Below are 16,796 nucleotides of genomic sequence, written 5' to 3'. Positions count from 1 at the left end.
CATGCGGCATGCCAACAACAAAAAACAGTTAGTTCAGCACATTCAGCCGTAGCTGTGACACAGGTGATTAAAAAACCTTGGCACCTTAATTGGCTAGTCATAACTGAGTCACAACTCCTTCAAATCAAAATTTTAGATTCAGTTAATTACACTTTCTGTGGATATCATTGATATTATCCAAACAAATTTCCATAAGAAATTGCAGATTTGCAGAGCAGAATCCATTGTGACTGTGGTGTTTATTCCTCATAAGGTCTGGCTCTACACACTACTCTCTTCTCCAGAGCTGGAGCTGAGCAGCTTTGCAGTGGCTCTGCCCTCGGCTCTGTCAAATGTCTTTTGTTTTGCCCTGAATAGTGTATTGTTCATCTTTCTCTTCAGGTTCATGTGACCTCCCCCACTAACTCAGCACCTCAACCATCACCAATAGCAGTAGCAGTACCAGAACCAACACCTGCACCAGCACCAGTTACAGCAGCAGCAGCAGCAGTGTTGGAGCTGCGCAGAGACACTGACAGCCCTGGAACAATACGACCTTTCCCCTCCATCACAGAGTTCATTGAGGACCCCAGTGCCAAGCTCGGGACGCCCGAGCGCATCCCCACCCCACCCAAAGCCCTGATGACAGACCTCCTTAACCCTCACGACACTAACCCCCTCCGACCCCTCTGCACTTCACCACTGGAGTCAGAGGTAGAAGAAGAGCTAGAGAATACCCGCTTGGTGTCCATAGAGGAGTTCCTGAGACAGGACAACGAGCCAATAATCTGTAGGGCGCAGCAGGTCAGAAATGATTTGATGACACTCACGTACTGTTTGAAATAGTTGACTCAGCGCATTCATTTTTTTTTGTTTTCTTTGATGGCACAGCACTGTCCCTACTGCTAGCTACAGTGACCTGTCTCATAATAGGCATCGTGGTTAATCCACATCCAGGTTATATTAATTTAATCAATTATGTCATTATGAGTCATCGTTTTATACTGCTGGGAATTACTGACAACATTGTGATGTAACATTAGGTAATTGTAGACCATTCTGTTTCGTTAGTTTTCCATCACACTTTGGATTATATGATTGGGTAATTTGTTGAAGTGCATTCCGCCTGGCCTTAAAAAAACAGTCTTAAATTTAACGTGGTGTACAGGGCAGAAACCATAATCGAAAATATTTCTTTAGTCGATAAGTATTTGGTTTTAGTTGATAGGTATATTTCATAGGGCCTCTTCAAGAAGACCATAAAGCAAGTTAAGCAGTTTTAAGTCTTTGCATTTGGATCTGCAACCTGTTTAACTTCCAAATGTATTTATTTTACTCAATGAGTCATAGCAATTTAAATGTAAATGAACTTTGGATAGTTTATTTGAGAATGTTGATTTTTTAATATTTTTTATTTGCAGAGTTACAACAGAGGATCGGTGGAACCCCCCAGCGACTACCATGCAGACAACAGCCGGTCAGATCTGTCTGACATCCTGGAGGAGGAGGAGGAAGACTACTCGGACCACCTCAGAGAAGCACAGCCCAGAGGCTACACTGTCGGAGCTAACAGGGTTAAAAAATTAGTACACTAAAAATGTTCTTTGCACTTCATCACTGCGTCATTTTAAATACGATATATTTCTCTCAGTTTGTCTTGCATTGTAAAATGTTTATTTGTTGGCTTGTTTTCTATACTCAAACATGCATGATTGTGATTCTTTTTGTTTTTTCTTCCTCTTTCTTTTCTGTTTCCTTTGCATCACTGGGTCGTCCTGTGTTTTATTTGCACTTCCCTTATTTTCACCAATATGATATCCCATCATCACCCATTCATGCTTGCTTTGACCTGTGGCCCATGTAGTCACACAAGTTGGAGCCTCCAGACAGTGATGAGGAGGTTCTTGAGAGGATCCTTAAGTTGCCTCCACAACTCTCCCACACCAAGCAGCTGTTCATCATTCCTGAGGTGACAGAGGAGGAAGATAGCAGTCAAGAAGAGCATTTAGCCCACCGCAGTCAGCCTCGGCCCAGGCCCAGCCACCATCGCTCCAGAGACTCTGAACGCCTCCACCATGCCCCCCATTATCACCCACATCAGCCCAACCCATACCCCCACATTCCCCCTCACCATCACCACTACAACAGGGACCCCAGATCCATAACCAAAGAGCCTTTACTCAGGCATGGACCCTTGCCAGTCAAGCCTAAGACGCAGCACAGGGTGCACTACGCAGACACAGTCGACACCATCAGTTACCCTGAGGAGGATGACATGAATATATATGAAGGACCCACCAGCAGGCGGGTCTCAGCCCGCTGTCCTCCCCAGCCGACCCCCAACAGCAAGGAAAGAGTACCGTCACTACTCAAAGGGCTAGGGGACCGCCTTAGGAGGGAGGCCATGCTCAGGAGCCAGATGGCTGCCACTGCGGCAGCCAACCCCGGCTATGGTCATACCCCGCCAAGACCCTACCCAGTCAGCAAAACGGTACGGACTTTGAGGTCTCCTATCAGCCGCGGGGTGGAGATTGACGTCGAGTACGGCACAGATGACAACGAGGAACCTGTGGAGTACGGTCCAGGAGAGGTGGTGGTGGAGCAGATGAGCTCTGAGTGGTGGGTGGAGGGGACTCAGATGGAGCTCAGCAGACCTCCCCACCGCCGAGGGCTGAAGGCTGATCCGCTGGTAAATGTTTCTGCGGGCCAGCTGCAGCTGGTGTGTTGTCCCAGCCTCCTCCTGTTCCCTTTAACAGTGTGGATTTAACCTTCTGAGTCCTTTAGTGGATAACACTTAACTCTAGCACCCTGTAGACGGCTACATTCTCCATCATCATCATTACTGCACTGGACAGAGGGGCACATTTTGTGGCATATTTGGCTTTGATATACGCAAAGTAGTTCCAAAAAGTTTAAACCAGTTGATCGTAACCCTTGGGTTGGGTGGGTTCAGAATTCTAATCTTTTTAAAATTTTGGTTGCCCAAAGTGTACTTGATCTGTTCTCTCACTGCCTCCCCACTGTTCTCCTTCTAACATCCAAATACTCCTGCATTGTGAAAACAGCTCTGCCCTTGTTTGTAACTAGTCTGTACTGCTTTGTCCTGCATTAGCTTACAGTGGATGTGCCTCGTTCCGTGTCTGCTAACACCACCACAATGCAAAAAGGAACGTGTGTGTTGAATGTGTGTTGTTGAAAAAGCCTGTTTTTTTGTATTTGAGATGGCCTCTCCATCTCTACTACCAGTTTAAATGGATTGTCATTAGATGTAGCTTCTAAACCCAGAGGTCTCTACTCCTCCCCGGTAGAGACTGTGTGTCTCCGTGAGACATTCCCTTTTGTCTCATTTCTTTTTCTGTGCTTTGTGCAGGAGCCGAGTCAGATCCCTCCAGCTGAGGCAGGTCCATCATGGGCAGCCCAGGCTGAGGTCTCTTCTAAACCAGGGGGCTCGCAGGCCAGGCAACTCAAAGGTCAGAGACTCTTTCCCCTTTTGTCTTCCTATTTCTGCTGTCTCTTCATTTCGTTCCCTCTCTTAACTAAAACCTGCAGCGTGTATGTGCAGTATTCTGTTTGATATGACGCTGACACACCTGTGCTTTCTGTTGACAAGTCTCCCCCTCTCACACATGATGGTAGTCAGATTAGCACCTTTTGTAGGAAGGGAGGGGGAGGTGCTGTAGCTGCAGAGAAGGAGAGAACCTGCTAAGCTGAGAACCGGCTTAACCCAAAGTGGCTTGTCATGACAGGAGGAAGTGACAGACATTAAAATAGTAACCTCGATTAGCCCGCAGTGAAACAGCCCGCAGTGTTTGAGCCCCTCTCTTCCTCCACATCTCCTCCATTCGCATTGTTTCTCTTCAGTTGATGACACACGCTGTGCTCCCATTCAGTAGTCCTGACCTTTCTGTCTATGTGTGGGTGCACATTTGAATACACACACAAATGCATAAGTGTACATTTCTACACAGATAGAGGAAGGGAGCAGTGAGAAGTTCTGTCCTCACTGAAGTTCTACCAGGACATCAGTGAGGATGTGAAAGTGTGCGAGTCGTCTGCCCGTGACTTTTGCCACAGATGGGCTGATTCTCACTAATGAGATAGAGAACATGTCTCTCTTCGGTGGAGCTTAAAGTCTCACTACAGCTCTTCAAAATTGTTGCTCACTGTTAAATAGGCTACAGTTGTCATGCCTTTAACCACACTGGTGTCATACCCTCTGTGCTGAGGACAATGCTGCAAGACAAATGTAAAGGTTGCTTTGCATGACCTGTGCATTGCACCTTTGATAATGTATTTTTTTATGTGTTGTCAGAAAACGTCCTCAGGTTTAGATCAGAGAGTGGGTCAAACACTTTCCTCTGTTGCTTGCTCGCTGCAGATCATGAACAAGTATGCACGTTTGTCAAACAGCTCACACAGCTTAGGATCAGGGGTTTAGCTTGATTACCTCTTTTAAGGACATGCCTGTGCTCGGCGATCACTGTTCATAGCAGCGTTGCTGTTGGTGGGGTGTGGGGGAGGGGCGAGCTGGCTGTGCTATTTGCAGAGATCATTGCAAGCTATGCATGGCATGTGCGCAAAGTACGTGCAGTGTAATAACAGGGACAGTGTTGACAGACTAGAAGGAAAAAAAATTTTCTTAAAATAAAATTGTGCATTAATAAAATGTTTGAATATATATATGTTCTTATTTGTCTTAAGAAACAATTCATAGTTCTTACACCAATAGAAAAGCAATAGAATAATAGATGGCTTCCTGACTTGAAACATCACAAACTGGCATGGTTTGTGCCCGGCCCAGAACAGGAAGGCTCTACAGCTGGTGATTAAAACCACACGGAACATATCTGGTACAATCTACAGAGCATCAATGACAGTGAGGTGTCTGCACAGAGCCCAAAGGATACTAAAAGATAACACGCACCCAGCCACAGTCTGTTGCCCTCTGGCAAAAGATGCAGAAGTAGCCGCTGCTGTACCACCAGAATACAAAGCAGCCTCACTCTTCAGGCTATGACACTTGTTACAAACTTTCATTTGATTATGCAACCAAGTGGTGTACAAGGACAAATATATTACCCTGATCCTTGATCCTTAAGTGATTTAGTGCTGAGACCATAACACAACCTCTAAACAAAATGGAAGGATGCATGCGAACACGTTACATGATATCAGTCCTGTGCCAACGGTCCTGGGTAGAAGATGAAGTATTGTGACTGTGTGTGTATGTGTTTGTGTGTTTGTGTGTCTGCAGGTGTTGTTGATTCACCAAAGATGAAAGGAGACGGTGACATACGCATCTTTGTGGCCCTCTTCCCTTACGATCCAGCCATTATGTCACCCAATCCTGATGCTGCTGAGGAAGAACTGCCCTTCACTGAAGGACAGATTATCAAAGTATGTCCCCGTTCAGCACAAAATCTACTGGAAGAACAGCAACAGTCAAAAAATGTTTTCATTCAAAATGGAATACATGCTATGGTGCACATATGTTTCAATATATACATTTTTACACTTGTGTCCTTAGGTCTACGGAGATAAAGATCCAGATGGGTTCTACCGAGGAGAGTCTGGTGGTCGCCTGGGCTTCGTGCCATGTAACATGGTGTCTGAGATCCAGGTGGAGGATGAGGAGACCCGGCAGCAGCTGCTGCAGCAGGGCTTCCTGTCCACAGCAGCTTCTATGGAGAAGATAGGTACGTGGAGCTGTCAGTCGTGCCGGTGTGCAGATTTAAACTCTGCTTATGTTGTGCTGTCAAATGGGTTCTGTTCCGGTTAAAGATTGGTACATTTGGACATTTTTTACTTTGAGTGTAAATTGTAATGTTTTACTCATAATATCACTGCTGTTCATGTTTAAGTGGTAAGTGAAAATAGCAGCACAGGTGTTGTAGAATCCAGACCTGAAATATCCTTTATTCTGTCCAGTTTACTTCTCTGGTTTTCACATTGGCCAGCTGTATAAAGAGACGTGTTGGCTGATTTCTATCTGTATTTTTTCTGTTTTTCTGACCAAAAGAGGGGGAGTAAAAGCTCCCTCTGGCCTGTTGACTTGAAATCTAAATTAGTTTAAATTAAAATGGACACAAAATGTTCCTTGTGGCATTCATTTGTATGTTCTTCTGGGTTCTTCTTCACTGTGTTGCTATTTTGGAAATTGTGACCATCTATACTCAGGCACCGACTGCAGGTGTCTAAAAACATAAACTTAAGTCAAAGTGTCTGCTTGTGGCGAGTGGTAGCAAGCCGCCCATCAGAGCCGAGCTGACACTTTGCTTCTGTTTCCTGCTTTCTACCCCGAGCGGTATCTGCAGATGGTTTAACCTTTTCACTTCCACTTGTTCTCACTGCCGTGTCTGCTGCTCACTGGTTGTCATTTTTAAATTGCTCTTCACTTGCTTTTCATTGTCTTCTTTGTCTGGTCTGCTTCTTTCAAAAAAATTCCACCTCTGTGTTTTTTTTTTGGTTTCAATTTTTTTTTTTTTGGTTTTCCTTTCTAAAACTCCATTAAAGGCACTCGCACACACGCACAGCTTCCCCGTCGCCCTGTTCCACCGCCGAAACCGAGACGATCCAAGAAAGGTGTGTCTCGCTGCAGAATGCGGCTTCCCACCTCTCTACTTTATTCTCTTCTCTGGTTTGCTTCTCTTTCTGTCTCTTTTCAATCCAGCCTTTTGCTCGCTCAGTTGCTGCTTCTCACTCAGCGACCAGGGGGGATTTTTAGGTCAGCTACTGTAGTACTGAAATCAGACAGCTTCCCAGAATGATGGTAAATTATTACTGCAGTGACGACTGTAGACCTCTTCTACAGTCGTTTCACATGCTATAATTAAGTCTTAGTTTCACACTTTCTCTCTCAGTGCTCCTCAGAGTGAATTCATCTTACCAGATGTTTACTTTTTTATGATTTTGTCGAACTCTTCACTAATGTGAAAAGGCACATGCACTGTACATGAGTACTGAGTCAGTCCTGTCAGCTCTCATTGGATATTCATGTAATACAGTGCAGGCATAGCAGCAGAATGTGGCAGTATGTTGTGAATTGATTGTTAAAGAAAGTTTTTATGCCAGCATTCTGCTCCCATGTCACAAATGTGTTACATGATCACCCAAAATTCACTTGTTGAAACATCCTCCCCCTCTGATCTCCATCTGTGAACCCCTGTGTGATGAGTGAGACATACAATTACTTAATATTGAAGGATTATTCTCATATCATTCTGTGATTCTATGCCTTTATGCTCTTTTTCCCTCAACCTTGCTTCTTCCAGTGGAGTCTGCAGCACTCTGGGAGGAGAGCGTAGACTCCTCCAGCCAAGGTTTGTAGTTAGAGCCTTGAACTACCCGCCGCTGCTCTGTTTGACCTGCACGATCAGGCAAGCGCTTCAGTGTCCACTCGGGGACAGCATGTGTTTATGTGACATATTGTGACCTCTTTTTTTTTAATGGCTGTAAACAGGACTGTATTTTGGCTGCTGATAACACCAACGCCCGCCTCCATTCACCCTAATGAGGGACTGCTTGAATAATCTGGGTATACTGATAAAGTTTGACCTTTTTAAAGATCTTTGATAAAGAACAACATGTTTTAACAACATTGCATTGGTTCTTAGGTTGTAAATGATAAAAATAATGGAAAAACAGTGAAATGCGAGAACATTATTCAAATTCCAAATCTAATGTCTTCTGTTCTCAAAGGATGAGTTCACCCACAAATGAAAATTCAGTCATTATCTACTCGTTTCAGAATTTGTCTAAGCAACTGATGTAGAAGGGTACTTGTTTTAAGTAAATAAAAACAATCGAATAAAAAACATAAAATGGTTTCATACAGTTCATCCTGCATTATCCACATCCCTGCATCCCTGGAAGCCCCAACATCCTAAACTGACCCTTTTGTATGCTGAAATCTTCACTTTAGCTGCTAAGCTAAAAGTGTTAGCATGCACCCCGTCTGAAGTGGGGGCACACATTTAGTTTTATTTTTTACTACAATACAATATTTTTTAAACAAGTCTTCATCTACTTCAGTTGTTTACGAGAATCCTGCAACCCTGTTTTGCTGTGAAGCTCCAGAAACGTTGGACTACAAAAACTGGACTAAACTCACTTTAAATCTGCATGGGGGTTTGTAGATAATGACTGAATTGTCTTTTTTGGGTGAACTTATCCTTTAAAATGTTCATTTATTCCTAGTTCTAAATCAAGCAGTACCTTCTCCTAACTCCTCTTTCATTTCACAGTTCAAGTGGCATCATTTAATCATCAAATAATTCATTTTTACTAACAGTTTTCCAAAGTGTTATGTATAATCTTCATCCCACTGCAAACAATGCTTGGACTGATGTTTAAAAAAGCAGCACAACTGAAGCCTGCTGAAACCTTTTTCATGGAAATAAAAATGCTAACTCTCACTGCTAATCTCCTGTTTTTTTTACTTTTATTTTGACGTGTTTGACTGCAGTGATGCAACTTCTCCTCAGCTTAGCATGATGCTGAGTGAGTCGGACATGCACGATGAGCTGCATGCTGATGAGCTGATTGGAATAACAGAGACGTGTTCCTGCTGTAATTATCAGGATATCAGACAGTAATGTTTGCCCCTCTGTTTGACTGACAGATCCCAGCCAGGCTGCCGCTGCCACCGCCGCCACCACCACCACCGCCGCACCTGTGGCAAACCCAGCCCCAGGAGCTCGAAGAATGGTTGCCATCTTTGATTATGATCCACGGGAGAGCTCCCCCAACACAGACATAGAGGTTAGACTTGTACATGCATAATATATTTTCTGGAGACAAAGTGTAGTTGCAGTTTTTGCTCATTATCTAGCTCGGTTTCTCTGGCTGTGTTCAGGCTGAGCTGACCTTCAGTGCAGGAGACATCATACATGTGTTTGGAGACATGGACGAAGATGGCTTCTTCTACGTAAGTGGAGGAAACTAGTCTGTTTATTCAACCTGTTAATGACGGCAGTTATTTCTGCAGTGCTACCTAGAATTGCAAGGTGTAACATGCTAGCTATATATTTAGACACGTGCAGTGTGTGTATTATACACACATTATTCAGTAATAATATGTATCATATAATTATACTATAGCTATTGAAAAAATATCTATGATGTAACACAATATTAAAATACAAGAACAGCAATAGTACTCAACAGTTCAAAGCTCAAAAATATTCAATATACTTTAATGTAAGACCAAGAAAAGTTGCAAATTCTTTAATTTGAGAACCGTCAAGTATTTGGTTATTTTGCTTAAAAAACAACTTAAAAGGCTAATGTTGTTTTTTTTTTAATACACTAAATAATTAATCGACTAATCATTGCAGCTCTATGATATAGTTTTATGCATTCATTGTAGTGAATAGTGGAATACGGAAATTGTGTTCAAGATGTTTAAAACAACTGTTGAAATTCCCAGAAACTATATATTTGAAATTGTGTTGTCTTTAACAGTCATTTAATAATAACAGATGGATCATCCCTGTTGTTTAATGATGCCCTCGTGTCTTAATGTTGTATTTTTCCTTCAGGGAGACTTAAATGGACACAGAGGCTTAGTCCCTTCCAACTTCCTGCAGGCCTTACCAGAGGACGCTCCAGCAGAACATGTCTCTGCTCAGCCTGCACCAGAACCCAAGAAAGAATTACAGGTAGCCTAGCATGTCTGTCTATCATGTTTTTATTGTGGAATCCGCGGAAAGATTTACCAATGAGCTAAAAGAGAATCTATTCAAATCTGTCCAGCATGCACTGCTGTATATGGGCCTGCTGATGACGTCCTTTATGTGTCATTTCTACAAACCACTGACATCAAAAAGTTCTTCTTTACATACTTTCTACTCATTTCTTGCATGAGTGTGGGTGTTGTCGTTTTCTGTTCTGTTTCTTTAATTCTGTGCTGTCACTTTTTTTTTTTTTTGCCCCCCTGTTTCCTGCATGGCCTTTTGCAGAAGCAGAAACGAACTGTACACTTTGAGAAGTGATCGTAAGTGTTTTACATAAGACTATAACAGCTCAGTGATTGACACTAGTGTCCCCTGTTCCTCCTCCCTCCACATTACAAGTAGTTCTGCACTGCTCCTGTGTGTAGGAACTTTGGTATTTATCAAAACAAGGGTCTCAAATCTACTGCCTCCTCCTTTGTGTGTCCTATCCCTGTATCTCCCTTTGGTTTCATGATTTTAAGCATACCAAGGCTTCACATATTGTTTGGGTAAAGTACATTTGGCATGCTCATTCCTAAAGTCTTTCTCTCTTCTTGAAGGAGACCTTGACATCTTCTACAGAATCACAGGGTCACATGCCCTCAAGACTAGAAGAGCCCTCCCCCCCCAAAACAGAACCTCCAATCCCTGACCCACAAGAGCACACAGACCCAAAGCCCAAACTGACCAGCCTGGCTGCAAGCCCCATGTCAGACCCGGACCCCGCTTCACCTCCTGCTCCTGGTCCAGCTACAGTGGAGGCCTGCAGTTCCGCTCCAGCCCCTCTGCCAACAGACAGCCCGACAAAGACAGATTGCGCTGCTCAAGGCAAGAAGAAGAAAGGTTTTTTCTCCAAAGGCAAGAAGCTGTTCAGAAAGCTGGGATCCAGCAAGAAAGACTGACTCTGAATATTTGCGTCACACTGAAAGCACTTTTCTATCTTCACTGTTAGTCTCAGTCGGTAGTCTGCTCGATTAGTGGCTATCAGATCTAACAACTTTATAAATGATACATTCGCCTTTGAGCACTGCTTGACCAACTGTTAAATTTAGAGTACTTTGAACCATACAGCTAACAGCGTCACAGGAGCATGTAGAAGTGCATGTTGAAGTGTGCAAACTCACAAATATATTCTCTCAATGCTTCCTAATTATCTACGCAGCAAGTGTTCAGTTCATTAGAGGCTTTAATGCTTGATATAAAACACTAAGTTATCTCTCTCTGTGGATTGGACTGATTTAGAATTATCTGATACAGAACACCAGACTAGACTTCAGCCCAGACACAGCTAATGAAATATTAGCTTTAATATTCATGTACTGGTGCCACTTTATTTATTTGAAGCAAACAAACAGAAGCAGCAGTCTATTTCTTAGTCTGTGTGACCATAAAGAATGCACTATCCATCCGGACTGGATGTATTTTAAATATGTCTGCTTGTCACTCTAAGAGTATTTATACAGTACTTTGTACAGAACATGTTATTTATTTGTCAACACCACATTGCATGACGTGACATCAGGTTTGTTATTTAGAGCTGTCAGAGACGGTTATGATCCACTTTCTGTAGTTTGGATGGAACCTAATTTGGGGGTTTTAGTCAAGATTGTTTTGTTGAAGCTGAAGGTGTTGTTAAATGTGTGGGAATGTGAAGGGGTATGTGTGTGTGTGGTTGTGTGTGTGTGACAGAGAGAGAGAGACTGAACAGTTGCCTTTCTCAGACATGAACACAGGAACTCTTGATGTTTGTGACCACAGTCGTAACTGGCCTAAATGTTGTATCCGACAAACGTGTGACTGTGAGACAGACCTGCAGCGTGTGCAAAACCGATGTAACATCTGGTGATCAGTGGGCTGATGTGTTGGCTAGAATGGCTCCAGCTGATAGTGATTTTAAAATCATTAACAATTCATCTTTTAGCTAAATGTTTGCTTAATTGATCAATTGTTTACACTATAAAACAGCAAAAAATGTGAACATTGAAAATGTTTATTATTTCGTCTGAGGAACAGTTCAAAACCCAGACATTCAGTTTAATATTTCATGGTGATAGTTAGTTAGAGCTTAAACTTTAAAATAAGCCAAGGGAAACCCTACGGAAGCTGCACTAATTATTATTTTAATGATTCAGTCATTCAACTCAATCACAAGTTAATTACTTTGTTACCTTGTGTTAACAGAGCTCATTTTCTCATGATAACAGTTTGATTATCTCGTTATCTCAATGTAACAAAGCTTGTTTTCTCAAGATAATGCAAGATAATGAAATTATTAACTTGTGATCTTGAGTTAACGTCCGATAACAGCCGCACTTGCAATTGTTTATTTTTTTATTGATTAAATTCTTCTCAATCTCGACTGAAGTATTTTAGATAAAAAAAAGTCAATTTTATCGTGATATTGGGTTGATATTGTGATGTTGTTTTCTCAAGATAATGAAATAATTAAGAAAATGATTAACTAATAAATAATCTATTCAATTTCCAGAAAACACCATTTCAATAAATTGCAAGCACGGCCGTTTTCAGCCTCCACATGAATCAGCAAAATCTCACATTTAAGAGCAGAAAATCAGTAATCAGAGTACTTGACAGTTATTTTCCTCTCATTTGACTCATCTGGGGTTTAGTGTGGGGGATCGCTCAGACAAAATCAACACCGGTGCGTCCAACCTAAAACTCCCACTTTACTTGAGTATTTTCCGAAGTCTGAGGCGTGTCACACATTTAGAAAACCTCTCGCATAACTGAATCATGGACAAGTTATTCAGCTCAAGATGATTTATACCTTAAAATCCTAATAAAGAAAATAGAAAATAATCTAGTTTGATAAGAGATCCGGATTTGAGTGAAGCAATATCCTCTGCGACGGTTACGTTAAGAGCTGCCGCAGTTACCAGTTTGAAGCTGAACAGTTTGGGATTCAGTATGTTTTGAAACGTGGCGTCGATCAGGAACAACACTTGGTGTTTTACTTTTATTTTACTGTGATAGACTCTGCAATAAGATGTTTATGTATCTCTTTCTTTTGTCTCCGTGTCAACATGTTGCGTCCGCCGGTGTCATAACGTCTCTCTCAGCCCATGCAGTGCAGTTGGTGTTTAGATTTTTTGTGTCCACACATTTTGCATAACTGAATTTATAGACTGTTTGGCTCGAGCTAAGTAATACATACTTTAGCAATATAGCGTGTAGTGTTCTGCAATACTAGAACAAAAATGGAAGTCTTCTGTACCTTTTAATGGCACTCACTTATATCAAGATGTATTACAAACACTCGGTTCTGATGCGAATGTGTGGAGCAGGCCTTAGTATTCAGTTACAACACGTGCAGTAAATGTTCACTCAGTCCGATTGGATCTTTAACGGGGATGTAAGGTCACTTCTCAGGTTTTTACTCGTAGTTTTCTTATTCACGCTGAGCCACGTGTTGACTCCGGCTGTCAGAAAAAAAAGACAGAACTGCAGAATATGCCAAAATCTTAGGTGCTTTTGCTCGTTACCATAGCTACAAGAGACCAAGCATCCGGCAGCACGGTGGGGCGGGGGTGGGGAGGGCTTGGCGGACTAGTCGAAGCGTGATGGTGATACCTGATTTCACACATGTTGTTGAAGTAGACGGAGGCAATTTTTTATTTTTGTTTTTTATGTTTTTTCCTTAATGTCATGAATGTTTTATGTCAGTGTTTGCATTTAGGGAGCATGATGATGCCAAGAATTAAAGGGAGGGGCGGATCAAAGACACTTTAGTTGTGAAATAGCCGGGGTAGAGGCAAGACCAGACTGTACTGTATGTTTGTTTTATTTATTTTTTTTCTAAAAGGGGGGGTGGATGCTCAAAAGTTGCCGAAATGTACAGCGAATATTTGTACTGATCTTGTATTTGACGGCCTTTAATGCACAAGTTAATCCTCTACCTGCTGTGTAGTGAGTAGGCGGCTCCACTGTTGACCCATCTTAGAGGTAGTTGATCATATTTAGCCTTACAAGAAGACCTTGTTTAGTCTTAATATGTTGTTTACAGGATGTTTATTATTATTGACTGCATGCATACCAATGTTATACCCATGTTCGGCCTTATTTATGTTACTGTCACATTTGTGTGTTTCTAGGCTGACCCGGTCTACAGCGTTTGACTTGTAGATTGTCGATGCAGTGGAAAAGGAAGCCGTAGGAGAGCTGTCTTGTATATAACGAACAGTGTTGTGGTATATTTTCATACAGCGAGGGAACTTTTTTTTTTCTTTTCTTTTTTTTTTTCTTTTTGTCTTTCCTGACCTGCATTCATTGTTTGAAACCAGTGGAAGATGAACCTTTTTATATATTCATGTTTTTATTACCCCTTGGAAGCTCATGTGTAAATATTTTTGTTAATATCGTTTTTTGGTTTTTTTTTCAGATGTTCTTTTTTTTTGCATGTCCAGGCATTGTCGATCGGAGGAACAGTAACTAAAAGGTGTAGAACACAGCGGGACTCGTTGACTTGAAATTGTGGTGGTTTCTTTCAATATGGAACTTTTTACAGGAATAAAGTATGTATATTTTCACAGAAAAAGCACAGAGTCTGCGATGCATGTGGTTTTCCATGAAAAACAGAACTTGACACAAGATTTTGTTTTTTTTCATTCTCGTCTTTTATTGCTCATCATACAGGTTACACATGATCATCTTTTTTCTTTCAGGTGGAAAAGAGTCGCGATCTTTGCTCCGCGCCCACACACCGCCCATGTGAACTGACTGGGGCAACACTCTGGGCGATGCGTGGCCTTTTGTGAGACAAAGCAGCTTCCTCTTTTTTTCTGCGACTTCCTGTGCGGGCTCCTCTCCTCTCCCTGAAGCCAACAGTACACTCATCCATAAAGTAGGAAACACTACACTGTGGCGAGGAGTTTAGTAGTGCTTTCTACTTTATGGATGACTGCACTGTACATCCAATCGTCCTCTTCCGTCTTCCACTTCTCTCTTCTTCTGCACCTGCACACACACACAGACACACAAACACACACCATCCCCCACCCAGACACGCACTTTCACCCGAACTGAAACCCACTCAGCTCAACGCTCAAGACAGCCCCTTGCGTTTGTCGAAGCAGAAAATGCACACTTCCTGATTTGCCTTGAAACATTTGCATGTATAGTTTTTACACAAATCAAAATTCGAATCCAAGTTCGGCCTGTTAAACATTTTTTTATAGGAGGCAAAACTCAGACAGAAGTACCCCGCCTGTACACCCTAAACTCTGCCTTAGCGCAGTTTTTTTTTTAGGCAAAAGTCAGAAACAAAGCTGCTTGCCAGAGGAAGCGCTATCTTGAGGAAGCCATTTTGTCGGGCATGAGTAAGCTTTTCTGTCTGAGCAAAGGATCACATCGTACATTAAAAAGTCGTACAAAATGAGTCAAACAGAAATATTGTAAGCAAAGACAAATAAAAAAATATCAAGTAGATACATTAAACAGTCAAATAAATAAATAAGATTACAGGAGCAAAGAAAAGGTTGTTTAGTTTGAAGTGCAAAGTTTTTTAAATCTAAATCCAAATTGGCTTCTGAAGAGAGACCACTCGACTAAAAGTGAGATAGAAAGAAATGCAGAAGTAATGGAGAAAAAGTTGCTCCGACGTATCCGTCATTATCTGACAAATAAAAAAAAAAAAGCATTTTCACAACGTCGTCACGATTAATAATCAGCACTGAATAAACACTGTCGCCCGTCATACTTTACCTCTACCTTCATTTCGTTTTTTCTCTCATTTTCAAGCGGAGCTCGTCCGGCTGCCTCACAGGTGTCCTCTCTCCGTCCAAGGAGCAGATGAAGAAGAAGAAGAAGAAGTTGTCTCCTTTTGAACCCTCCACAACCACGTGATGCAACCACAGGAAGAGGTCTAACAGTCACAGCCGCTCTCCTTCTCTTCTTCCGTCTTGCCTCTCTGCCTTCTGGAGGCGCTTTTTCAAAACGCTGACAGTGGCTCAGAAACATCACTTTGGCAGGAAACAAATAATCTCAACGTTAGAGATTTATCAGAACTGAAACAAACAAACAAAAAAAAAAAAAAAGAAAACATCCCAGATTTTCTCTTTAATCATTTATTGTTTTTTCCATCAACTTCGAATTGAATTATTTTAAGGCTCATTATAATCCTATAATGAAGTGAAAGTTTACAACACACTGAGCACATCTGTATTGGCCCCACCAGGTGAATTTGAACTATTTATAGTGTGTTTCACATTTATGTCTTTGTTATCAACATTTCATGACTTAGTGTGTGTAGCATGTACATTAAATGCTCTTCCTCAGATCATCTTTAAATTGGAATGAGAAAAAAAGCGAGACATGGGAAGATTTGGTTACTCATGCTGAGTGCCTGATGAGTAACGCACTTCCTGTGAGGTGATGGTTTCGCTGATAAGCTTTGGCTTTGCTAGAAGTATCAAAGTCTTCCAAGCATGTTTACTGTCAGAGGGGTTAGTGATGAGTGGTGAGCGGGACAGGCAGCGTCGTGAACCGTAGCGAGGCATTTTTTTTTTTTTCCCTTTTAGCTTGTTCAGAATTAAACCGCCCGAACTTAAATCAGTTGTAAAACTACACCAGCAGAGGAGAGTTTCCTCACATTCACTCATGTACGCGTTGAAAAAACGTACATACGGACACGTGAAAACGGCTTAAAGACGGACTTGAAAGTGGACCTGTTCTTTAACGCAAAGTTGACTTCAGACTTTTTTTCCCCCCCCCCTGTTCAGATGAAGACTTGTTTGCATGCGGAGCGACGTGTCGGTCGCCATGACTACCGTTGCCTTTCTCGCTGGTGTTCCAAAGTGAAAGGCGGCAGGTTTCAATTCCCCGTAAATGTAAATGTCCAACTGTAACCGTGTGGTTTGCCATATTGCCAGAAGCAGGTCAGAGGACGCCGCGGATGATGGATGAAAGCTGCACTGATGACATTTAGCGTTGGAACACCGGCATGTGTGTTTCCCTGAGAACACCGGTGAAGTGTGTCGCACATCGTACCCTAGGGGGAATAGATACAAACTGATCCGTTAAATGGAAAACTGTCTTTTTCGCTTTTAATCTGATCCGGTCAATCTGATCTGGGTCACACCCAAAAAA

General features: G+C 42.1%; 1 protein-coding gene and 1 long non-coding RNA gene across 4 annotated transcripts in view; one reads left to right on the top strand and one right to left on the bottom strand.

Moving 5' to 3' along the window:
* tspoap1 (TSPO associated protein 1) overlaps window positions 1-13,911 on the top strand; it is a 71,563-nt gene extending 57,652 nt beyond the window's left edge. For both annotated transcript variants that reach the window (XM_030437787.1, XM_030437786.1), the window contains 12 exons: window positions 382-783; window positions 1,401-1,553; window positions 1,844-2,668; window positions 3,350-3,449; window positions 5,234-5,376; window positions 5,507-5,675; window positions 6,493-6,561; window positions 7,251-7,298; window positions 8,600-8,739; window positions 8,834-8,905; window positions 9,519-9,638; window positions 10,253-13,911. In XM_030437787.1, the coding sequence (XP_030293647.1) occupies window positions 382-783; window positions 1,401-1,553; window positions 1,844-2,668; window positions 3,350-3,449; window positions 5,234-5,376; window positions 5,507-5,675; window positions 6,493-6,561; window positions 7,251-7,298; window positions 8,600-8,739; window positions 8,834-8,905; window positions 9,519-9,638; window positions 10,253-10,594 (2,583 nt within the window). In that variant the 3' untranslated portion in view covers window positions 10,595-13,911. The remainder of the gene's footprint in view (window positions 1-381; window positions 784-1,400; window positions 1,554-1,843; window positions 2,669-3,349; window positions 3,450-5,233; window positions 5,377-5,506; window positions 5,676-6,492; window positions 6,562-7,250; window positions 7,299-8,599; window positions 8,740-8,833; window positions 8,906-9,518; window positions 9,639-10,252) is intronic.
* Window positions 13,912-14,302: 391 nt separating this feature from the next.
* LOC115594038 (uncharacterized) lies at window positions 14,303-16,490 on the bottom strand. 2 transcript variants are annotated; one of them, XR_003986414.1, is made up of 2 exons: window positions 15,968-16,490; window positions 14,303-15,670 (listed from the first exon to the last, which is right to left on the bottom strand). It is a non-coding gene; the product is annotated as an uncharacterized LOC115594038 (long non-coding RNA). The 2 variants fall into 2 exon arrangements; XR_003986415.1 differs by having other exon boundaries at window positions 16,070-16,490.
* Between the last annotated feature and the right edge of the window lie 306 nt (window positions 16,491-16,796).

Source organism: Sparus aurata, chromosome 13, assembly GCF_900880675.1.
Source record: "Sparus aurata chromosome 13, fSpaAur1.1, whole genome shotgun sequence".
NCBI lineage: Eukaryota > Metazoa > Chordata > Actinopteri > Spariformes > Sparidae > Sparus > Sparus aurata.
This window is presented reverse-complemented; position numbering and strand designations above follow the sequence as displayed.